The following is a 25,715-nucleotide window of genomic DNA, read 5'->3' as shown; positions in this document are numbered from 1 at the left end:
TCTGAATAGTGAGATACTTGTTTCCTTGGACAATCATACAAGTGCTGACTTTTCTCTCTCTCACGTAAGCAAACTGAGATTTTAGAGGGATTTTTCGTAGTATGGTTTGCTCTTTGTAACAATCCTTCCTTTTTCTCTAACACTAAGTTTTGATAGCCAACCAGAAGTATATTTATTCTACTTGTTTGTTTTTATAGTCCATTATGCAAAATAGTTTCCTAACATCAAACATCTCCATTGAAGGGATATTTTGCCACAAATAATTGCAACATCTCACAAGAATGTGCTTGTAAGGGGAGCTCATCCTGGTTTGCCTCCGGCTTCAGAGAACACCTTGGCCTTTAGCCCAACTCTAGGATGCTAATTGCTTCATACTTAGGATAAATGAGATGCTTGGGATGCAATTGCTGATTTGAGTACCTTTTTGGCTGCTAAGAAGTACTATAGATTTTTTTAAAATCATCTGTTGAAAAAGTTGTATGTTTGGGTTTTTTTTGTGTCAAGGGGCAATAAGCACCACCTGGAAACTCAGAAATGTATCTGGTGCATTAATGGCTTTCAAATATTGCTGCAAAACCAAAGGGAGGCAACTGACAATTGGATGATATGTTCCTGGTTTGTCTTCACTACTGAGGATTGTCTTTTTTTAGGGGTGGGGCTGCAATAGATGAGAATGTAAGGGCCTTATAGAGACAATCCCCAGGCTAAGTCAAAAGAAACTGTACTTCTTCCTTGCCCAAGCCTTCAGATGCATTTTCCGTCATCTTGAGATTATTTAAATTAAATAAATGTTTGTCTAAATTTAAAAGAAAAAATAGACTAAAAAGCAATGGTAATGTGTACATTGCAGTTCATTTCCCTCATCCATTAAAAGTGTATGCACATCTCTTGTGGAATAAGACCCTGTTTAAAATTCAGAGCAAAGGTGCATATCATGGACTTTGCTGGCACGACACAGCTATAGGGGCTATTTTCAAGGCTGAGAACATCAGATCAACCCAGTGATCAAACTGCTGTCATCTGAGCAATAGAAGCAGTCAATGTGGAGGCAGCAGAAAAAACACAGCAACTCTTCTAGGTCAGCCAAGTTTCCCTGATTGCAGCTAAAATCCAAGCACTGCTACTTAATTTTCTTTTTTCTAAAAACAGTGATTTTGAGGACCCAACGGTGTAAGAATAGAAAAATGTGGTGGCAAGATAAAAAGAAATAAGAGGCATGAACTTTAAGCATCCAGGCTAGCAATAACTGCATTTTCTTTCTTTCTTTCTTGTTGTTGTTTAGTTGTTTAGTCGTGTCCGACTCTTCGTGACCCCCTGGACCAGAGCACGCCAGGCACTCCTGTCTTCCACTGCCTCCTGCAGTTTGGTCAGGCTCATGTCAGTAGCTTCGAAAACACTGTCCAACCATCTCGTCCTCTGTCGTCCCCTTCTCCTTGTGCCCTCCATCTTTCCCAACATCAGGGTCTTTTCCAGGGAGTCTTTTCTTCTCATGAGGTGGCCAAAGTATTGGAGCCTCAGCTTCAGGATCTGTCCTTCCAGTGAGCACTCAGGGCTGATTTCCTTAAGAATGGCTAGGTTTGATCTTTTTGCTGTCCATGGGACTCTCAAGAGTCTCCTCCAGCACCATAATTCAAAAGCATCAATTCTTCGGCGATCAGCCTTCTTGATGGTCCAGCTCTCACTTCCATACATCACTACTGGGAAAACCATGGCTTTCACTATACGGACCTTTGTTGGCAAGGTGATGTCTCTGCTTTTTAAGATGCTGTCTAGGTTTGCCATCGCATTTTCTTTCTTATTTGTCCACAAATATTCCTGCTCAACAGATTTGCTGTCTGCATTAGGACAATGTTTTCCAAACTTCTGATAACTGAGATGCATCTTTTTACCACTCAATTTAGGGTTGTTGCCAGTTAAGAAACTGTATTGCACAATGCAATCAGGCTGAGCTTCCCCCAAAAGCAACTTCCACTTTTGGTTTTAAAAGCCATCCATTTATGACTGATTTACATACTGTGGTACAGCCTTCTTTGCAGGTAGAACTAGAGAGGGCACTGCCACCTTGTGGCCATTTCCTCTCTCCACAACCACCTGAAAGCAAGCAGGAAAAAATGGGAGCGCTTTGGGAGAGTCCATACTCCTGCCTAACAATGTTGTAATATAATGAAGCCTGGGAGTTGTAATCCATCAACATCCAGGGACCTAAGGTGGAGAAAAGCAGATCTAAACTCTCATATCCCAGCTCAGTCACTGAGATCATCTGTAGGAGTGTTGCTGGTTGTCCTCTGAATTGGTGGGGCTCATATGACATCAACACGAAATAGAGCCTTTTGTGTCATCACCCCAGTCTTGTGGAATGCTGTGCCAATAGAGATTTATCAGGTGCCTTCTGTTTGAACTTTTAAACACCTGCTGAAAACTTTTTTTTATTCTGCCAGCTCCATGCAGGAAATTAAGAATGCATCTTTCCATAATAGTTCATTGGTGGTCTCTCATTTTAAATTTGTAGTGTGTTTTTATTATGTATATAAATTATTGTAAACAGCTTTGATATTTTTTATGATATAGCATAATTTTAAACATAAATGAATGAATGTTGGGGAAAGACCTCAAGCGCTGATTTCTACCTGTTTTGCAAAAAGTAGTGCCTGGAAGTGGGCACACAAGCTAAATTTGAATCCAGCCAAGATGGAGGTGAAGCTACTGAGATATTCCAATGGTCTTGGAGTTCTGAATTTGCCTGCTGCCGTTGGCTGTGTGACCAGATGCAAAAGAGGGCCAAGCTCCTGCACCTTATAGTTATCCAGAAGAGGAAATTTCTGCAGGTGTGGCTCGCAGAAGTTTGCAACACCCAAGATAGGAACGGGTTTTCAAAAGCGTCTAAAGTGTTATAGTCCCAAAGAATCTTTAGATTCTGTAATCTGAGCCCCAAATGCCCACCCAAACCCTGCCTCCTGCACCTTTTTCATGTTTTGGCAGCTTCTTTGTAACACTCTTTGATTAGAGGGAACTTGCTTGCTACTCGAACCATCTGCGCTGCAGAAATAAACACATCAACAGTGCAATGATGGGGGAGAAATAAGAGTCAGCTCCCATTTACTCTACCAAATCCAAACATTCCACAACAATACAAGAACTGAAAACACAGCCAGCCTTCAAGATTTAGGATGACCCAAACTTTGTTTCGCTGTTGTCATGGTCCGTAAGGAAGAAGCACCCGCCTGATAGTTAACTCATTATCAGGAAGAGAAACACTTACAGCAGTTTCCGCGGTGCTCACACACACGCTTTGAGCCTGTGCAGCTGTCCACAGGTCTGGGCCCTATGAAGGAATTGCAGCAACCTCTTCCAGCTTAAATACCCTTCTCTGACAGGTTGCATGTCCAGAATCTGAGACTTCTGCTGCACAAAAATGGCCTCTGCTCTTCCCTTTTCAAGCCCCTCCTGGTTCTAAGAGACAGTGGTGCGGGGGGGGGGGGAGATGGGGGATTTCCTTCATCTGACCCATCCTTTCTTCCTCTGCCACATCCTGCTGCAGGGCAGGAGTCGGGAGCAGGTCAGGAATAACTCAAAAGGTGTCAGTGAAGTTGACTCTTTATTCAAAGGAACAAACCAGCTCAGGCCTAGTGAGCACAGCAACTCTTCCCAATAGATCTTGCCCCAATGCGGCAGCTGTGAGACTGAAGGTCCCCTGCCTTTCCACAGCTCCCTGTCTTCTCCTTCCCCTGGGTCCTTCCCACGCAATCTGAGATTCCTGGCGCCTTGTCTGTCTCTGCTCTGCCCTCTTCATTCCTCTACAGGTTCTGGGAGACCAGTGGGGAGGGCAGCTGGTCACAGCAGGAGTGGGAGATCCCCTGGCGTCCTCACCAGCCTGACTCATTTCTGCCTCTAGCCCACCTCCTCTCCAGCCTCTGCCTCAGCCTCTGATCCTAAACTGCTCTCTGCCACAGATTATTCCTGGTCACTAAGCCCTGTTACATCTTCAGCTTCTGACACCTCCCCCCCCCCAGTCTTCTCTCTCTGACCACTCCTCAGGCTCTGAGTCTTCTTCCCTTGGGGGTTCCCCAGCTGGTGCCTGCCACCACTCCACCCCTACACACCTTTCTCTGCCTTGGACTGCCCTGCCTCCCCCTCCTCAACTGGCTCCTGCCTTGTGGGTTGCGCCACACCCCATAAATCGCTGGTCCCCTCTAGTCACTCCCCTAGTCCTCTGCTTCAGGCTGATAGGCAGGGCAGCCTGTGTGAAGCACTTGCCCCTCCCTCCCGGCCACTGGGAGTCTCTTGCTCCCTCACCTTACGTCTCTGGGCAAGTGAGCCAAAGCCTTTGCGCATCTGCCACCTCTCTTTGACTCACCCAATCCCTACCCAGAGTGGCAGGGTCTTAAGTGTAATGGTTTTAACTGACACAGAAATGAACAACAGCTAAAGGTATATTGCAGAGGTTTAACATGGGTTTTTTCCATGGGGCACTTGAAGTTCTTGCTAAGTTAATGATTAACTAACTGATTGGGACGCGGGTGGCGCTGTGGGTTAAAGCCTCAGTGCCTAGGGCTTGCCGATCAAAAGGTCGGCGGTTCGAATCCCCGCGGCGGGGTGCGCTCCCGCTGTTCGGTCCCAGCGCCTGCCAACCTAGCAGTTCGAAAGCACCCCCGGGTGCAAGTAGATAAATAGGGACCGCTTACTAGCGGGAAGGTAAACGGCGTTTCCGTGTACGGCTCTGGCTCGCCAGAGCAGCGATGTCACGCTGGCCACGTGACCCGGAAGTGTCTTCGGACAGCGCTGGCCTTTGGCCTCTTTGAGTGAGATGGGCGCACAACCCTAGAGTCTGTCAAGACTGGCCCGTACGGGCAGGGGTACCTTTACCTTTAACTGATTGTTGTTCTCTGAGTGTTGTAACCTTAGATCATGCGAGAGGTATTGGGTTGCAAAATCTCCATTTTGGAGGGAGTTGCCTTTGAGTCTTTGTCTCCCAGGCTCAATGGAGTGAAGATGTAAAAGAAGCTATCCTTAAGGGAGAGCAAACAGTCTGTGGAGAGAAACCTTTGCTTATAGGTCTGTTTGGATTATTTCGTGTTTTGTAAGATGCTGAGCCTGATGCTGGACAGCACAAGATATTGTATGGATATTTTAGGCGTATCATTTGATGTATTCTGTTTTATTTTAAAGAGTTCTATCAGTAAAAGTTTGAACAATATTTTCATGGGTCTGGACAATGATTTATTCCAAAAGGAGTCAGTTCCCATGCTTCCAGTCACTTCAAACTGCGCAATATTAATATCTGCAACACAGGTCAGGGGAAGGAGAGGAGGAGGTGACAGCTCTGGTCACTAGCATGCCTGCAACCCCCCCTCCCAAGTGCTGGTGGAGTGGGGTCCTCCCTGCTGTGCCATCCAGAAAGTAAGCAGGCAGAGGCAGCACCTCTGTCCATTCCCGCTGGGCAGTGCCATGGGGTCCAGTCTCCCTCCCGCCCTGCTTTACAGGGCTAACTGAGGACAGGGAGATTGGGAGCTCTCCATCTTGGGCGGCAGGATGTAGAAGAGGACAAGGCTTGTTCACCTACCTCACAGGGTTGTTGTAAGGAAAAAATGTTCAAGGGAAGGGATCGTGTATTACACCTTCAACAGATAAATGGAATGAAATAAGAGTTTAGCTGTAAGCTGACTTGAGTCAGGGAAAAAGGCAGGATGAGATGATGAGAATTAATGGAAACTGTGAGAAGGATCAATAAAATATCAGAGAGTAAATCTTATTGAACTCAGTTGGACTTAGTTCTGAGAAAAAATGCTCAGGATTGCAGTGTAAGGTTGCACAGTTACCTGGGAGTAAGCTCCATGGAATCCAGTGGGACTTACTTCTGAGTAGACATGTAAAGGCTTGCAGTGTAAGACTCCATTTACAACAAAGGAATCGACCTTCCCTGTCTTTCTTAGGAAATGGCTGGGCTGCTGAAGCATTGCAATTAAAGAATTGAAAACGGACTGGTGAGCTTTTCCTTTCAAAATTATAGGAAGGACGTCCTATGCCAGGGTGACCGTTTCCTTCATTTGGTGCAGGTATTTTATTTTCAGGTTAAACGGACTCTCTTTTTGCACCCACACCCCTTTTAATTGTTCTCCAAGACATGGAGGTGAGGAAAAAGGAAAACTAGAAATCAAATCAGAAAGCAGGATGGCTTCTGGAATTCTGGGACTGTTCCTGGAAAATTGGGGCCCTTGCGGGGGGGTCTGCACTGCAGGGAGTTGGACTAGATGACCCTTGGGATCCCTTCAAACTCAATAATGCAGTGGATCTTAAGGGGTGTGGCAGGAGAGGATGGCAAGTGTGGTGGGAAGGTTCAAGGACAATCCAAGAAACAGTTAAACATTTCAGGATAGTATAGTATAAAATATTTTTATCTGCCGCATATGGGTGATAAAATGAGCTTCCTTGCCTCGAATTAAACCTAATATAAATGAGATCACCCCGCAAAAGAGAGTTCACAAGCTTCACTGAGTTTGTATAATACCTAAGAGGCTCGATTACAGTTATATTTTGGAAGTGATTCATGTTCTTATGTAGCTGCGTTGTTTTCTACTTTCCGGATGTCCCATGATCATGATCTAAAGTTGTTGTGCTCTGAGTTATAAATCAAGCCCTGTTCGAAGTCACTTCCTTTTGCTTTCCGATGTATTTCTTTGCAATGTATTGGCAAATCTGGCGCGGCGCGAGCGCGCGACTTTTCCTTCTGAAAGCGAGGACCAGAGCGACCAGGGTTGCTCTTCTGCGCGTGCTCGCGGCGGCGGCGGCCGCGCGCCTGGTGTGACGCAGCAGCAGCCCCCGCCCTCCTGGGCGGTCGGGTGACTTCGCGGGGGCGCGCACAGACTCTGCGGCTTTAGAGGCGCTGCTGCCCATCGCGCGCCCACTTGCCGTCGAGCGAAGCAGCAGCAGCAGCAGCAGCACCCGGAGGCAGCGGCGGACGAGCCTTTGCGCGGCGCAGGTATGGCGGCGTCGGGGAGGCGCGGGGGGCCCGGCCACTGCTCTGCTCGGGGCGCCGCTCTTGGAGACCCTCGGCGTCCCTGGCCCTCGGACTCCCCGGGCGGGCGGGCGCTGCTGGCGGCGGCGGAGCCTCCTCGAGGGCAGCCGCGCTCCGCCAAGCCGAGGGTTGGACGGGGCTGGCGGGCGCCGAGCGAGCCCTGCTCCGGGGCGCCTTGTCGGGAAGGTGGGCGGGTTTGGGGGGCGCGCCTTGGCGCAGGCCCGCGACGGGGAGGCGGACGCCGCCCCCTGTCCGAGCCGGGCGCCCCCAGACGCGCTCGCCTCTCGCCCCCGGTTCCCGGCAGGTGCATCTCCTGCTCTTGGCTCGGGGTCCCTTTGGCTCCGCCGGGCGATCCTAGCCCGCCCCCGCCTTTGTTTCTTAGGGGCTTAGGAGACGGTGGCAAAGGGGGGCGAGGATATTCAAAGCAGGCTGGCAGGTGGCTCCCAGAAACGCAGGGCTTAGCCAGTGCTCGCCTTAAGCTGGGGGTTTTTTAAGGGACGGGTGCAGAGAAAATCTGTCCCCACATTATAGCTCTGCTATGAAGCTCCCTGGGTCATCTTGGCCTGGTCAAGCCCTCTCAGTCCTCATGACCCCCCTGTATGGGAGTTTGGGCTGAGAGGAGGAGGAGGAGGAGGAGGAGGAGGAGGAGGAGGACTTGGAAACCTATATGTTGCCCTGAGGTCTCTGGGTTGGAAAAAATGCACACAGTTTTATTCAAACTAGACCTCTCATTGCAGCATATTAATTGATGTCTTGCTAACTTGGCAGTAGTAGGACAGTTTTTTTGTAGCAATAAATTAACATTTCAAGAATGTCTTAGAATCTACTGTGGGAAAGTCCCGATTCATTATCATGATTATATGACCTGTCTGAAAGTATGAAGCTTGTTGCAAACATGTAGCCCATAGAATAGAGGCAGGTTCTTGTATTTAAAGGCCATTTTGCATTTGCTCCTCTGTCTCCATTCCTTTTCCAGTATTGGGCTGTAGTTTATTTTTTCCTCCCCACATGCTCTTGAAATTTATTTTATTTTGTGTTTATATCCCACCTTTCTTCTGATGAGCTGAAGTGCCTCCCTCACCCCATTTTATCCTTGCATCAACCCTCTGAGAGGTGGTCACCCAGTGAGGATTCAGAGCCTGGTCTCCCAGGCCCTAGGCTAGCACTCTCACCACAGCTGCACGCTGGCTCTCATTAGGCAGTTTCACATTAGCTTTGACGTCACATACAGTTTCTGATTGATCAAGATTGTCTGACACCTTCTTTCCCATTAACTCCTGAGTAAAGTTTCACTTCCTGAATTTTCACCTCGTACCCAATACCCTGCATACGTCATGGGCCATGTGGAAGATGCTCACTTGTTAGAGTGTTTTAGGTGCTTCCATGATTTGCAGTAATTGTGTGAGTAATCTATGAGTGCTCCATCCCTGCCTCTCTTAACCCACTTAAAGGTTTTTGTAGGCAGCTGCACTGAAACTTTTCCACTGTAATTGAGTCGAGAGGCACATTGCTGCTTTGCATTATCACATGCCACAGTTGTCACACTGTGAACCTTCCCCTTCTGAAGGGGGCAGAGTGCTTCCTCTTCCCTTCCTTCCAGTTTCTCCAGTTCATTTCAAAAAGTTTGTGCAGGAGACATCACTTATTTCCAGCATTTATTGCCGTTTCGCTTTCTGTCTTGCTTTTCAGCCGTTTCGCTTTCTGTCTGGTTCACAGTAAGATAAAACAATCAAATTACAGCAGTTAAATAACACATTTAAAACCACATGGAATATGAAATAAGGCCATGGATAAAAATAGTATATTCAGCAATATATAAAATAGAACAGTATAAAACAGCAGGAGCAAAATAAAGCAGAGCTACTATCCATGACAAATAGAAAGGTGTTCACTTGGTATTTATGCAGTGGCTGCTGGTGCAATTGAGATATGTGGTGTTTTTTCCACCTTGGGCACCAAAATGTGCCCTGGTGACTTTCAGGATTGGAGCAAAAGTGTATGAAAACAATATACAGTGGTACCTCGCAAGACGAAAAACTCGCAAGACGAAAGAGTTTTTCGTTTTCTGAGTTGCTTCGCAAGACGGATTTCCCTATGGGCTTGCTTCGCAAGACGAAAACGTCTTGCGCCTTTTTTTTTAAACTGCCAATGCATTCCTATGGGAAATTGTCAATTCACAGTGGTGCTTCACAAGACAAAAAAATTCACAAGACGAAAAAACTCGCAGAACGAATTAATTTCGTCTCGCGAGGCACCACTGTAAGTGCAGTATGGCTAGAGGCCTAGTTGGGCATTCAACCATCATGTGGGGGTGGGGAGTGTGTAGGGAGTGTGCTAGACTTGCCTTCAAAGTCCCCTCCCACCCCACCTGGAATAGGAGGGTCTGGGAGAGGCTGCTAGGTGTGTTTAGACTGTTGTGCTGATAAGGCAGGGGGTTTGCCAGTACATGAAGACTGAATTCATTTAGAATCCCCCTTTGCAAACCTTCCTGTTGAATGTGGGAAGGTCTCCTGGCACGGCTGCCCCAGCCCATGTTTCCTTGGAACTGCCTGAAGAAGGTTTGGTTGTTCCGTAGTTTTATTTGGGCCCTCTTTCAGCTTACTCTTCAGAATCTCCTTAGCAATGTGCTTATCTGCAGGTTGATAGCTGCTGAAATGACACAGAACCAAGTCTGATCAGATTACCACTGTAAGCAAGTGAGGTCATCTTATTTTCAGGAGAATTCTGAATGACTAAGAAGTTTCCTGTTGTGCACAAAACTAAAGATTAAGGCCCAGCGTGGAGGCAATATGAAATGCTTCCTGGAAAAGTGCAAAGGATACTTAGAATCATAGAGTTGGAAGAGACCACAAGGGCCATCGAGTCCAACCCCCTGCCAAGCAGGAAACTAACTTGAGTTTGGAAAGTTCAGCCTCGGGAAATACTGTAAGAAGAAAAAGAATATTGGCTGACTTGAAAAAGGAAAATGGCTGAGTGTTCATGATGGATATAGTTCTGTCTTCATGGCATAAGACTTCACATATTAATGTGTGTGCAGGGATTGAATGATGCTGCCACCTATTTAACATAATATTTAACACTAATGTTATTTGTGACTCTTGACTCTAATGGGCTTGAACAAATGACTTAGAACTTGCTTACTGTAACCTGAATTCCATAGGCCTTGTGGAACCCGTCTAGAGCCACAGCCCGTCTAGTCCAGCAGTGCTGGGGGTATTACCTGGTAATGTGGGGAATAGGGCTGGGCAACGTCAGCTTTTCAACATTGCGATGTATCACCAGCCCAACATTGTGATCTGGCAGTAATACACTGCAGTGTTGAAACGGAAAGTGGAACAAGCTGTATTGGCCATGAGCTGAGGTCAGCACAGCTTCTTCCTCCCACAGGATGTTGGGGTCAGAGGGAGCCAGCCAGGCTGTGGTAGCCAAGCGCAGAGTCTGTCAGGCTCTGTTTGCAAGGATGCCTCCACCTTTGCTTGGCGGGGCAGGCAGAGAGAAAGAGGTAGCCCGCCCAACACACTCCCATGCCAAGGTGGTGGCGGATGAGACAAGCGCATGTGGGCTTGCCTCAGCCGCCACTGCCTTGGCACAGATGGGGGGAAAGTCTAACTGAGCCCCACCATCTCTGCTTTGCTTGAGCTGGAGGTGAGGGGCTCTGTTAGACTTCTCCATTGAGGGGCAGGCAGCTGTTCACCCCTCAACAGTGGAATTTAAATGAGCTGCCTGCCCTGCCCGGCCGATGTAGCTTAGAATCATAGAATCATAGAGTTGGAAGCGACCACAAGGGCCATCGAGTCCAACCCCCTGCCAAGCAGGAAACACCATCAGAGCACTCCTGACATATGGTTGTCAAGCCTCTGCTTAAAGACCTCCAAAGAAGGAGACTCCACCACACTCCTTGGCAGCAAATTCCACTGTCAAACAGCTCTTACTGTCAGGAAGTTCTTCCTAATGTTTAGGTGGAATCTTCTTTCTTGTAGTTTGGATCCATTGCTCCGTGTCCGCTTCTCTGGAGCAGCAGAAAACAACCTTTCTCCCTCCTCTATGTGACATCCTTTTATATATTTGAACATGGCTATCATATCACCCCTTAACCTCCTCTTCTCCAGGCTAAACATGCCCAGCTCCCTTAGCCGTTCCTCATAAGGCTGGATTATTCTTACTAATCAGAGTTTAAACAAACCATTGTTCCTAAATTCAGACATCAACTGGGAACTGTTGTTGGCTACATTCCTTCATGGATAACCTTCCAGGGACCTCCTGATGCTAGGGAAGATCAAATGTGAAAGCGACTTCAGCAATGGATGCCTCTCTTACTGTTGTACAGTAGGCTACACTGGGTATTGATATCTGCCTCTCTGTCCAGGCAAGCAAGCAGGCAGTATCACAGTGCAATGGCCTGTTTTAGCCCTGCAAAAGCACTCAGGCAGGTCTGGTGAGGGGCATGGCCTGGTGTGGGTCCGGCGGGCTAGTAGCCATGCTTAAGCTATGCACTGAAGGTTCCCACCCCTGCTCTAGGCATGTAATAATGGCAGTGAATTGGAGAAGTCCTGTGTTGCGGTTTCCCCTTAGCTCTGGGTTAGACTCACTCCCTCTTTTCTCCTTAGAGCCTTTGTGAGGTTGGCTTCCCAACCAAGTTGACTTTTCCTCACAGCCGTTGATGTGTAATGGATGCCACAGGGGGATTAGGGTTGCACAGTGGTCAAAGGCCTGCAGACAGGTGGCCATCCAGAGCTAGCCCCAGTGCTTCCCCAGCAAGGTAACTGAGGACATTTTGGGCTTCCGCTCCCATCGTTGCTTACCACTGACCATGCTGCCTGGGACTGGTGGGAGTGGTACTCCAGAACATCTGGTGGGCACCAGGCTGATCTCCAGTGGGATAGGGATAGAGGTGAAAGCTATTTCCTGGTTCTGCTGAATCTCTCGACGACTTTCGATACCGTCAATGAAGGTATCCTTCTGGACTGTCTAGAAGAGCTGGGAGTTGGGGGCACTGTTATACAGTGGTTCTGCTCGTTCCTCCTGCGTCGTGCCCCCAAAGTAGTGGTGGGGGATGAGTGCTTAGACCCCTGGGTGCTCACTTGTGGGGTGCCTATGGGCTTCATCCTCCACCTCTTCATATAGATGCTTTTTAACATCTATATGAAACCTCTAGGAGAGATCATCAGGGAGACTGGGTTTTCACCAATATGCAGATGATACTGAGCTCTTCCTATCATTTAAATCAGAACCAGGAAGGCAGCAAATGTGGGTGTCTGGATACTTTTTTGGGGGGTGGATGGTGGTCAACAAATTGAGGTTGAATCCTGACAAACTCTGATAAACTATTACAAATCCTGATAAACTCTTACAAATCCTGATAAACTCTTACAGGCCTGAACAGGTCAATTTCCTCTCTCTCCTCTGACCCCCATTTTCCTTGGGGGTGGGGGGCTTGTTTTCAAGCGACCTCTTCAGCTCCATGTCTCCATTGCCCAAGTTCTCATTCTTTTCAACTCCTTTCTCTCCCCCACACCATAGAGATAGGAAACGCTTATAGAAAACATTAGATTTTAGTTCTCCCATGACTGGGTAGCAGCAAGTCTCTTCCCTGCCTCCCTGAACACATAGATGACGGTTGCTCCTATCTCTGACATCCCCTTGTATTAGGTAAGCCCTCAAGACTTTTCCTGTTGCACATTGACTCTGAAGTAACACGTCAGTGTGTCTAGCATTGTAGCCATTCCTCCTCTTTTTCTCCCAGTTTAGTTTCTGGCTGTCTTACACCTCTCTTGCTTCCTTTCCCATATTTTGTGCTTCTGTCTTGCCTCATTCCCATTCCTTCCCCTCCCACAGCCTGACCTTACGCATTGCTACTTGGAAGTAAGTCCTAGTAGGTGGGACTGGTACTCAAATAAGTCTGCATGGTAGCAGTGTGGGGACTGGGGGGCGGGGAGTTCACACTTAATTTTATATTGATTGTGATTATCTTTCCACTTTGTCCTTTCACGGGGCTGCCTCTCCAATTTTCTGCTGTTAGAGCAGTGCTCTTGTCTTCCCTACAGAATAATAACAGGCATCTGGGATTCCTTGTGTTGTGGTTACCAAATGCCAAGAGAAAGGCACTCTGCATGTGCTTGGGTATAAACATGACCTAGATGCCTCCCTCTTTGCCACTAATACTAGCAGGTGGTTAAAGGGAGCTAACAGGACACCACACCTTGGAAGCTCAAGAGGAAAACTGAGCAGAAATTCATACTTTCTAATGGGAATGGGGAATGCTTGCCGTTGATAACAAATGGTGTGGGAAAGACAAGCTATCGCTGTTTAGAGGCACCACTTTTATTTTCATTCCAGCCTTTCTCAACCTGTGGGTCCCCGGATGTTGTTGGACTACAACTCCCATCATCCCTGAGCTCTGGCCTTGCTAGCTAGGCGTGATGGGAGTTGTAGTTCAGCAACATCTGGGGACCCACAGGTTGAGAAAGGCTGGAACTTCAGGCCATGCTCATTGAGAATACCAGACACACCTGAGAAGGCAGCAGCAACTCATAGCACAGCAGGCACCAAAAATAATTGCTGGCAACCAAGCCTAGTCACAGCTTGTCCAACTCTGTTTCTGCCAGGGGTTAGCAACTGGTCCAAATCAGGCCCTCAGAGGGGTTCTTCCTAGCCCCACACCCCAACTAATGATGAAATGTGGATGGATGGGAGAAATGGCACAGATGGAGCACAGCTGTGGCTCTTGCCACCTGGGAAATCTCACTGTGGTCACCTGCCTGTGGAATGTCCTCTTGGAGGTTCTCCTTATTGAGTTCTCAATAGCATCCTAAAACGCATCTCTTCGCACAGGTTTTGGGTTTGTTTTTTTAAAGGTAAAGTGCCTAGGATCTTAACCAGTGAAGGATGGTTTGAATATAATAAAGTATTGCTCTGGCAAAACTAGTTTATTAGTTGAGGCAATACCTGTTGTATAAAGCAGGGTGATTTAGTTTCAGTTCAAATTAAGTGGGGCAGGCAAAGCTGGGATCCAGTGGCTGCTGAATTAAGTGGCAGCATCTTTCCACAGCACTAACGTCAGTAACAAAAATTCCTATGAGGTTATTAGGGAAGGTATGGCTTGTGGACAGCACTTCTTCCTGGAATGCGTTCTGGTCAATGGAGATGCTACTCCCATAAGTTGCTAAATATAATACGTGTGTAGGAGACTCAGTGGTTGCGCTTAAGCTACTCTATTGCAACACGTTTTAAGGAAATACAACACGGAGAGATAAAAGTAACTCGGCACGCCATAAGTATACTGTACAAGCATTTCTGTTCTTCAGCTTTTAATTTGATAAGGAAGGGAGGTAGAAATTTTACGTATGTGTAGAGAGCAGCCCTGATAATGGGCCATTCACAAAGCAGCAAATGGTCTGTACGTTTTATGAAGTGCTTGGTAGTCTTCACAGCAGGGTGGATAAAAATCAATGATTTTAAAATATATATATTAAAAAATCAGATTTTTAAAATTTGTATTGGATTTTTACAATAAAATGCTTTTGGAGGAAACATCTTTCAAAAGATAGTTTTCTATTTAAGTTACATTATAGTCCAAAGGCTATTCATCAGGAAATAAGGATTTGTTTTAAGTTTTTCATGTGTGCTAAAACACAGTCTTGAGTCTATTTTTTTAAAAAAATCCGTTTAACCACATCAGTTAACAAACATGGATGCATATGCTATAATGTTATTGTTTTAGTTAAATAAATTGATTAAATTGTTATTAAGGAAATGACTATTTTTCTCTTTCCAATAAAGTACAGCAGAAACAGTTAACTTTTTAAACCTCACAATAATTTCATAATTACCTGTCTGTGTATTTCTAACAGTATGACCAAATCTGTTATTTTTTATATACTGTAACTGTAAAAACTACTTTGAAAATTTATTATTCCTGAGAATTTATTATTCCAAAAATGAAACCTTCATCTGGTTGTATATTAAGATTATACCAGCAAGAATGAGTCTTTCTGTAAAAAAAAATTATTTAAATCAAGTCTTACTGACTAGCAATTTAAATTGTGATTTAAATCGTGATTTAATTTGATTTGATTTAAATCCACCCTGGTTCACAGCATGTCTCATCTTGATGTTTTCTAAAATGCAGCACCTCATCCTTGTGTTTGGGGCTGGCCACATACTCCGTTTCTTCCTGTGCCTTTTCCTGCAGCTTGATCCCTATAGCTGAACATTAATGTTTCTGGAAGAGGGCCAAAATTTGTTTTTGCCGGGAACTCATTCTTCCTCTCAAACTACTTCCCATTTAGCCACTCCCTTATTCAACGAGGACCATTTTAAAAGCTTGGCTAGAGGCTTCAAAAACTAAAAGCTGTGTTCCTGGTCTTGTATCTGCCAGCAGTTCTCATGGGGTTGGACATATATTAGTAGCTGAAATTTCTGGAAGAAAATGTGCAATGCCTGAAGGACCTTGCGGTCATCTGAGGCCCTTCTTCCTGTGCCTCCTCCACGAGAGGCCCTGAGGGTGGCAACATGAGAACGGGCCTTTTCTGTGGTGGCTCCCCATGTGTAGAATAGTCTCCCCAGGGAGGTTTGCATGGCGAAAACATTCCTCTTCACCTTTGGCTGATTTGCAGTCTATGCCCTTTTAGATGTGTGGAGGAAGGGGGGTTATTGGTTTGTTTTGTTCTTGTTTTTATTATGTCTTTTGTGTTTTTATATTGTAGTTTTATGCTGTGAACTGCCCTGAAAGCTATGGGTGAAGGGCAGAATACAAAATTAATAAATAATAATGCTAATAGTAAAAGTAGCTCAAGGGTGAGTTGAGAAATACCGTATTTTTTGCACCATAACACTCACTTTTTTCCTCCTAAAAAGTAAGGGGAAATGTCTGTGCGTGTTATGGAGGGAATGCCTACAGGTGGCATGCCTACGGATTTTCCTCCTCTAAAAACTACATGCGTGTTATGGTCGGGTGCGTGTTATAGAGCGAAAAATACGGTAAATTTCCTTGTTCACATCTTATGCCAGTTGTGACCTCACTTGAGAGCCCTCAGGCAAGAGAAGAGAAAGCTCAGCTCATGAATATAGGAAGGTCCATCTATTGTCCATCTATTGTCCAAGCTGACTCCCCATGGGGCTCCAGGGTTTCCGGCAGGGAGCTGTCTCGGCCCCACCTGGAGATGCCGGGAATTGACCATGCTCTTGTCCCTGAACTAAGGCTACCTGCTGCCAAGCTGACAGGAGATGGAACCAGGCAGCTTCTTGCCAAAATCTCCGTCTCCCTGTAACAGCCGTGTAACATGGCCTGTGTAGCTTTCCTGCCCCAGCCAGTGAGGTAGAGTGGAGAAATGGCCAACATGTGCAACACACAACACCTTGGCACAGGTTTGCAGTCTTCCTCAACATGGATGGGAGAAGGGGGAAATGCCACACTGGGATGAGCTCCTGTTGATGGTTAATCAATCAATCAACTTCAGTCTACTTGAACGCTCCCTGGCCTCTTGGCTACTGCAATTGTGATGTCTTGGCTTGTTTTTAATAGCACGTTGAAATATCTTGTATTGAATTGTTTCATTGTACATTGTCTTGGTATTGTTGTCATTAGGTGGTCTATCAATATTTTAAATAAATAGATAAATTTGATGCTGCAGCCCCATATAGAGTCTATGACTAATGCTGCTCTTGGAAGTTCTTGTGAAATATTCCTGAAGAGTGTTCCTGTTTGAAAGGGGTCAGACTCAGTTATTATTTCTGTCACTTTCAGCCAGGCTCTGCCTCTCTTGTCTATTCCTAATATTAATTTGTTACAGGGATCTCGGTACAAGTGGAGAGCAACTGCATTCCTTTAATGTTGTGCCCCTGTTTTGTTTTGTTTTTGTGTAAGCCACAACTCAGTTGGCCTGTCTGCTTTTACACTGCATTGGTGTTGGATGGATTAAAGTCTCTCTGCCTGGGAAGGATGGAGCCAGAATTTATTTGTGGCTGAGTGTGGCAATTGCTTCAGGTTCTGGGGCTTTTGAGAAAATCAGATTAGCAAAGTGTCACGAACACCAGCAGGAGGCATGTGGAAAAATCACCTCATACTGATGACTAGCTAAGCCAGGTTGACATGTAAATAAGCAGAGGAACCATGGATTGCACCTTGGGGGATGACACAAGCACATCCTCTCGAGATGTTGAACTGAAGAGTGTGTAAACAAAGCCACTGAGAAGGCCTTTTTTAGCACATAGAAGTGGGAGGCCAAAGCTCACTAGTGGAGAAGGCAGAAAAGAGGGTTCTGGCGACTCTTGGACAGAAATGGGGAAGGGGCCCTGGAGTTCTTCTGTCTCTGATATTCCACTTGACCTGTACCATCCTGCAACTTGTTCTTTCAGGAGGTTGACCATGCCTTAGAAGGGGCACTGGGCCAAGTGGCCTTGGAGACCCCTACAGTTATATCATGTCTAAAAAGAAACACGGGACCTGGAAAACTGCCTGCTCCCTTTTTTTCAATGGCAGTGACTTTTCTGGGAATGCTGAAATGGCCCAGCGTAGTCGTGAAGCTGCCTTGCAGCTAACTGTAGGGAGCCAGTCTCAAGCGGCATAGGCTCCCGCTGTCCCTGTCAGCTGAGGGTGCCTGAAGACAGCGATTCCCTTAGGCTGTGTGGCCACTTTTGTGACATGCAGCCGGACAAACACGCCTGACTGCTTTGGATATAATCAGGCTTAAAGATCACATAGTCACAAGAGTGACGTGGATACACAGGGCTGCAGGCTGGCTTACTAAAGGGATCTACTGCGTTCTGGGCTGGTGTGGGCCTGGTATCTCTTGTTCAGAAACCGAGAGCCAGCCTTATCCTGCCCTGTCTGTCCTTGGATCATTAGCTCTCCTCAACAGCTGATTAGCATCTGGGATGGTAAACAGGTTTGTTGTGTTAAGGCTAATCAGGAACAAAACTGGTTCAAGGCAACTGTTTTATCTAGAGAGGTGAAAAAAGAGGGTGTTTTTTTTAAAAAAAAACAGCAGCAACTGAGGGGTGCAGAATGGTTTGGGGAGCTGAAGATGCCCTCCTTACAGGGGTCTAGTGGCACATTTTCTAAGTGCAGGAGCACATTTTGACAGCCCTCATAGCTGGAATCCAAAATATGAAGGCAGATATGTTGATCCGCTATGTAGCTATATAATAAATATCCCCCCCAAGCAGCTTTACATAGCCTTTTGATCAGGGTGGTGGTAATAGAATAGTGAGTAGCAGAGGTGATCTAGTAGTCAGCCTTTGGGGAATTTGACTGGGGAGATTGGGGGGGGGGTCCCCATCCCTGATCAGACATGTGTTGTCCCTGCAGTTCTGCACATACTGTTGAGGGAGGGGGCGCCACTGAACTTAGTGGTTCTTGCTTCTGACCACATCACTTCAGCTTGTAAATATTTCAGCCAGCTGAAATGCAGCCTTTCAAAACTAGAAGTGCAAACAATCGTTCAAAGGTTTTATCTGCTAACGTGAAGCAGCAACCCTGCCATCAGAGAAAAGCAGCTTCTGCTTAAACATTTTCCTCCTGTGCTCATTTGCCACGCAGAGAAATACTAAAAACGGGTTGCCTGCTTCTGCCTTAATAGCCTCTTGATCCTGAGGTTTGCATTGCATGCAGCACAAACAGTCACGCCCAGCCCTGGATCGCTTATCAAAGTCCAGTTCCAAATCCATGCAGCTCAGCTCGGTGTTTGCTCAAAAGCGATACCCACATAGTCCAGGCACACGGTGACCATTTGCAAGGCTGCGTTCAGAGAGGACGCAGAGCCCTTGCAAGAGCAGGGAAGAAGCAGCTTTCCAGGAGGCCGCCTGGCCCCTGTGCATGATGCCATTCATCCTAGGGGAGTAGATCTGGCCGGCTAGATGGTGCCTTGGGGAATTGCAGTCCGACAGGCATGAACCAGGACGCGCTGCACTCTCTGCTCTTCTCTATGACTTGACAGGCGAGAGGACGAGGGAGGGTCCTGGGCTGAGAATGACAGTCAGCTGAAGGCTGGATTAAGTTATAATGCTTCCCATTTTGAAACTCAGGTTTTCTGAGCAGGCAGGAATATCCTAACTTTGCTGCAATGGAAAAATGCTGGTTCATATAACAAAAGAGATGGCTTATACAACCTTGGAACATAGTCCACCAGTACTGCAGAATTTTGTTGCTTAGAGACAAGACACCGATTTCTGCTTGTTTTCTGGTAGGGATGCTGTCGTGTACAATTAGTTGAAAGCATTTTATTTGTTTGTGGGCTGGTCAAATGGGGGTGGAGGCCTGGAATGTAAATAGTGCTTGTTTGCTTAACTGCATTCCTGTTCATAAATATATTTAAAGCAATTCCCATTGATCAAAAAGCTGAGTTTAGTCCTAAGCAAACATGCGAAGGATCATGCTCAAGTGTTCAGAAATGTCCACAAGCAAGGGCTGTTAGCCACCAGGCAAAATAGTGTTTCTCCATGAGATGAAATGTAAATGCTTGTGCTGACAGTTTAGTTATTCATAATTTGCAAACTGAACATATTGCAGAGCTTGGAGGCTTTTAAATAGTATGCAGTCATCTTCACAGCTGTGTGGATGATCCTGGGTAGCATCTTCTAGATCAGGCATAGGCAAACTCGGCCCTCCAGATGTTTTGGGACAACAATTCCCATCATCCCTGACCACTGGTTCTGTTAGCTAGGGATGATGGGAGTTGTAGTCCCAAAACATCTCGAGGGCCGAGTTTGCCTTTGCCTGTTCTGGATCCTTGCTGATCTCTGCATCCACTAGAAAAACGTAAGAAGTATTTGACTTATTTATATTGGTGGGGGGGCATATCTTCCCATGTCCATGATGTGTGTATGTATATTTGTATAAAGATGTATACTTGTTGATTTAATTATGTATAGCTTTGGGTTGCTGCTTTGAAATCAAACTGGAATATTTCCTGAAAGAGTGCTAGCATTTAAAACACAGATCTAATGGCTCCTGGAGTCGGGCATAGTTTAGGGTGTGTAAGTTTTGTGCTTTATCATAATACTCAAAATCCTGTGCTTGACAAAGCTTAATTCTGTGACTTCTATGTATCAGGAAAACAGCAGTATTTACTTTCTGCAAAGTCACGGAAGGGTTGCAGAATTCTGTACAAAGCATTCATGCGCTACATCTGATCACTGGACACATGAGTCCTTGTCAGTCATGGTCTGAATATTTTCTGAGCCCTGTTTGTACAACGTTAATGGGTAGGAATTTGCTCTAATTTAAAAAGAAAAGCAGAGACCCTCTGCATGCCTTCTTCTGTGTGCATAACCCTGGGCATCAATCATGCATGGATGTTGTGTGTCTCTCTAGACATTTGCATGCCTAAGCCACAGCTCTGCTTGGGGAGATTTACTGTGTAAAACCTATGGCTGACTAGACTGACTTAGAGAGCCTTATGGTGGGAGATCAGTTTGTGAGGGACATCATGATTAAGTATTTTGTAAACAAAAGTTGCTGTTGAAATGGCTGGTGGTAACGCGTGTTCCTTATGTACGTCAAAGTAAAATCTGTCTCTGTCCTTAGGAAACACTTGGCATTCTACATGAACTACGAAAACCCTCCGCCATATCCTGGCCCGGGCCCAACTGCCCCATACCCACCTTACACCCATCAACCAGGTGGACCACCTGTTCCTGGTCCCTACCCTGGCTATGCGCCAGAGCCCGCAGGGCCATATCCAGTAGGACAGCCAGGCTACCAAGGCTACCCAGCCTATGGATGGCAGAATGCTCCTCCACCTCCGGGACCAGTCTATGCAGATGGACCTAAGAATACAGGTAATATTGTCTGCTGTACGCATGGAGCTGCGCTGCTTCATGGTTTTTCATGAAGCTTTCCCCCTTCTGTTACAGATCTGAAGCAATGTGTATGTTTGTTCCAGTCCTCTGAATAAAGGGGCTTGGTAACAACGTCAACTTGGGAGGAGGGTACTTATTAATATTCCATGTGCTCTGCTCCATCTTGTTTGTTCTTTTGAAAGAGGAAGAGATTTCTGTTATGGTTCTCCATCTTGGAGAATAAGTTGGTGGCCACTGGCTTCACTTTGCCTGTAGTTGAATATATGAAGATTAGGCAACTTTTAAAATTAGTTCATGTGACTTGCAAATGCTACACAAGTCTTTCCTGAAACAATGGAGGCCACGTAATATTGGGACTTCCAGGGTTGTGTCATCCCTCAGCTGAGGGTGTTTTGCATATAGAGGTAAATAGTCACTCACCTGTGTGAAATCCCAGGTAGCCATTACTGTCACTTCATATGTCAGGCTTGAAGAAAAGGCTCCTCCCTTCTCAGGGGGGGGGCTCCTTGGGGCTCCTTCCTAGGCCTGTTCTCCGCATTGTCTCTTCTCTGATGAGCTGAGGACGCCCAATACTACCTCTCTAAGCCAGACACTCCTGCTGTTCCTCTCTCATCATGCATTACCTTGACTTCTGCAACCTTCTCCGCTGGCTTCCTGTGTCCCCACCTAGATCTTTTCACACCTATCTCAAACTCTGCTGGCAAAGCTGTTGACTTCTTCTGCACTCTGTCTCCACGGAACCCTTTCATTCATATCCAGCATAAACCTCTTGTTCTTTGAACATGGTCCTGCCTTTTCCCACTCTTTTCTGTCTTCTGAATGTGTCCTGCTCTTCCAGACATCTCTCAGAGTTATTTCTCTGAGCAGAAGTGTGATTCTTTCTTCCATCCATCTTTATAAAACTCTTTTAACTCACCTTCTCAAGAACGCAGCACACCTTTAAAGCACATCCTTTCCCTCAAGGAATTCTGGGCACTGTCGTTGGTTAGGGGTTGCTTGGAATTGTAACTGCAGGGGCAAACTACAGTGTCCAGAATTCTTTGAGAGAAATGATGAGCTTTAAAGGTATAGTGTGTGCACAGGCTTTTTATCACCTAATCCTCATGCCAAGCCTGAGAATGTGTAATTGCATTTGCTTGCATGTGCAAACTGCCCTTATTTATCCCTTCTCCTCCCTCTGTCTTTCCTGCTGTCAAAATGCAGGTTGTCAACACCTGGGAGAGCAACATGCTTGTTTTTATCACATCCTTTCCCCCACTGCTATGTTTCTGTTACTGCTGTGTATGTTGATGGCATTTCATCAATCTTCCCTCTAAATTTTGTGGAGGGGGGGGTGGAGGTGGCTGCTGGCACGACAAAGTGCCTGAACTTGGGCAGTGCATCAAAAAATGTGCCCAGGCACTGTGTTGAATGCAAAAATGAGCATTTTCTTTTCAGTGGGTGGCTGCCTGCTCTGCTTGTCATCTTCCAGCCCCACTTTCTTCCCCCATACTGCACATTCTGTCTCTGTCTGTAGGTCTGGACTCTTGACTTCTCCCTTCTCTGCAGCTGAATGTTTACCTGAGACAGTCCTGTCCTTAAGGTTCCACTGTAAAAATCTGCTGGGCTCTCTTTACTTCCCTTTCATTCTAAAAAGAGCAATGTGCTCCTCAAAGTTCCCAGAATGAAAGCCACATATTCCTGCAGCTGCACCACCCCCACCCCGGGTAACTAGGCAAGGAGAAAGGTTCAGGAGAAGAGTGTAGAGAACACAGAGGAGGCTACTGTCTAAATACCAGTTGCAGCATCAGGTCTTGGCCTGCATGTGTGAAAAAAGCAGAGTCAGACAGCGCACAGAGCCATAGACTGTTCGCACACTGAAGTGTTAATGAGGATATGGCTTGCACAGTTCCAGTGTTTCCAGCGCAGTGTGTGTGTGTGTGTTGCATGTTCATCCACACATGAGGGCTATCAATCGAAAACTGTCTCAGTGTTTCCCATCCACACTAGTGGGCAATTATTGATGGGATGTATTAATATTGTGTATTGCTGTCCCCTCACCTCAATTACTTCCTCCACACCCTCCCTGTGTTCCAGATGCCTGAAGTCCATTGTGTCATCTGCCAGCTGTGGCCCAGTGGCAAAACCTGCAGTTGTCCAATGTCTTTATAAATAACTTGAATGTAGAAATTGAGAGGATGCTCATCAGATTTGCAGATGGCACTAAACTGGGAGAGGTAGCCAAAATCGCCAAATACAGAACCAGCATTCAAGATGACCATAACTGATTGGAGAACTAGGCCCAAACTAACAAAATGAATTTCAGTAGGGACAAATGTAAGATTCTACACTTGGGCAGGAAGGACCAACTGCACAAATGTAAGATGGGGGACACCTGGCTTACTAGTAGTACATATGAAAAGGATCTAGGGGTCTTGGTGGAACACAAGCTTAACATGAGTGAACAATGTGATGCAGCAGCAAAAAAGGCTAATGCTATTCTAGGCTGCATCAAGTATAGTGTCCAGATCAAGGGAAGTAATAGTACCACTCTATTCCATCTTCCATTCACAAGTGGTGCCGCCAGTAGGAAAAGAGTTCAATTGGGGCAGAGCTAGTGAGGGGCCCATTGGAGCCCCTGGGGCCCTTGGCCGGGGCCCAGCCTGGATGACCGCTTGCACAGGACCTGACAGAATGGACTCCTTTTCCTTTCTATATCTATGTGGCATTAAGTGAAGGATTCCAGTATTTCAGGGATTATTAATTACAAAATTATATGTGTAATGCTAGCTATTACAGCAACACATTCCGAAGCCTCTCTGTTCCACATGTCCTTAAAGCTCATTTTCATTTTATTGCAGTCTCAGGTTATAAACTGAGTGCAAGGAAACGAGAGGTTCAATAATTCATAGGAAGATAATCTTCCTGCGGTGACAAAGAAGGGGTGGAGTTGGGGTGAAGTTTGCAAATATATTGGCACAACAATTTCTCATAGTAGAAAGTCATATAAGATGTTAGAGCAACTTTTTAAATTTAGAAAACAGTTCAGGATTGGGGCTAGTTAAAGGTGTTGTGCCTAAGGATGAATAGTCATGCTTAAAATGCTTTTGTATTGTTTAACGGGTTTGGTATCTTTTGGATCGCCCTATTTTATTCTGTGTTTTAATCAATGAGAATAGATTGATGTGGCAGAAATATGATCAGGTGGAAGAGAATGGGTGTCCCATTTACACTTTTGATTGTCTGCTGGTAGCGTCATGGTTTTGCTTGGTAGTAATCCTAATTTCATTAACTTTGCTCTATTATTGTCATGTCTTTGTCATTTTAGCAGCTTTGGAATAGAAAAGCAGGACAGAAGTAATTTGAAATGTACAGACCTTGTGATTCACGAGGTATCAGAGGCCAGCGCTTCATCTTTATTTGACACCCCGTGAGTCACAATAGGGATGCACAATAGGGATTCATGAAAGGTTTTGGAAATTTGCAAAGTAAATTTAAATCAGTTGAAAACAGATCCCCCCCCCCCGCCCACCCCGGAAATCCTATATATCTCTTACTTTTTGAATTTATGCAGCAACTAATTAGGGAAGTAATGAACTCTCCTACGCTGATGTTTTTTGGGGGGAGTTATGTAAAATAGCTGAAATTCTAGTTATTAAATGTATATTGAAGTAAGAGAAAAATGGACAACAAATATAGTATAAAATTCTATTGAACACTGAGTTTATTTAGTATGATGTAAGTTATTTAATAGTGTTTCTGTATTAAAATAATTTTAAATATGCATACAAGCAGTCAGTGAATAAGGGGAATGTTGTCTTGGCATTGTCTAATCCAGTGGCTGCCAAATTGGTTCTCACTGGTCCCAGGGCACCCAGGATTTCCTTCTCTAATGCCCTGAGCGAAGGTCCTGGACTCTGAACTTGCACAGAGAAAGCAGGCTCCCAGATCTCCTAAGGAGAAATGGATGGAGCAAAATGTGCAGGTTCCAGGCTTTCTAAGTGTTTTCTGTGAAGTGAGTCAACCTAAGTGAGTGAGCCAGTCAATGATTGATAAGTAAGTTGTTTGAACACCAAGCCAAAGGAATCCCTGGGGTGGGTTCTGTTTCACCCTGTCCTTTAGCGTAATTTCCCCGCATCTGCCTTACTTCTCTGTTGCTTGCCTTTCCTTTTTCCCTGTTAACCAGGATGCTTCTTTCCTGTGGTGGGTTCATTTGAAAATAGGTACTCTCTAGATACTTTCTGTAAATAATACTGCACAATAAGTCTTGGTGAATTTTAAATAATTCCCCCAACCTCCAAAAATATGAAAATTTTGTAGAGAAATTTAAGCACTCATTGAGAATTCACATGGCATACCTATCAACTCAGAATTAAGTATTTTTTGTATTTAATGGGCATTTAAAGGGTATAGGATGACAGCCTAGGCTTTGATTTAGGATTGGTGTTGTGGGAAAACAGAGTTCCTGGACGTGGCAGACATAAATTCAACAGGTCAATTCTGTCATTGTATGAGAATACACTTATGGGAAAAGCTTGTAGTTACAATGATCCTTGCTTTCCAGATGGGAATAGGCCACATCATGTTTTTTATCGAGCCTTGGAAGAGCTAGTTTAATTAGGCACGTGGGCTGTGTTTTTTTAAAACAACAACAACATGTGCATCTCTTCTTAGAAAGGAAAAGGTTCTGGCTGTCTGCACTCCGTGCTGGCTTCATACAGGTTGCATTTTAAGTGACATTTGTGTGGTCAAAGGGGCACAGAGAGATTAAGGCACCTGGGATTGCAGTCTCTCCTCCCCTGCCCCTTCAACCTGCTGTATTTTTCAGTTTCGTGAAACAGTAACCTAATCTGTATAACATTTTTACTGGCTCCAACCAGATTATGCAATAAAGGAATTATGCAATCCTGGATTGATCTCAAGC

General features: G+C 45.7%; 1 protein-coding gene across 3 annotated transcripts in view; it reads left to right on the top strand.

Moving 5' to 3' along the window:
• The first annotated feature begins 6,863 nt into the window (after positions 1-6,863).
• CYSTM1 (cysteine rich transmembrane module containing 1) overlaps positions 6,864-25,715 on the top strand; it is a 31,892-nt gene continuing 13,040 nt past the window's right edge. Inside the window, exons 1-2 of one of the 3 annotated variants that reach the window (XM_083448868.1) lie at positions 6,864-6,976; positions 20,538-20,791. In XM_083448868.1, the coding sequence (XP_083304994.1) occupies positions 20,557-20,791 (235 nt within the window). In that variant the 5' untranslated portion in view covers positions 6,864-6,976; positions 20,538-20,556. Of the gene's footprint in view, positions 6,977-12,567; positions 12,662-19,062; positions 19,195-20,537; positions 20,792-25,715 lie in introns of those variants that run through there. The other 2 variants (XM_083448869.1, XM_083448870.1) reach the window with 2 other exon arrangements.

This window comes from Podarcis tiliguerta (genome assembly GCF_965153285.1).
Source record: "Podarcis tiliguerta genome assembly, chromosome: 7".
Lineage (NCBI taxonomy): Eukaryota > Metazoa > Chordata > Lepidosauria > Squamata > Lacertidae > Podarcis > Podarcis tiliguerta.
Note: the sequence above shows the minus strand (reverse complement) of the source record. Positions and strands in the feature narration are given on the sequence as shown.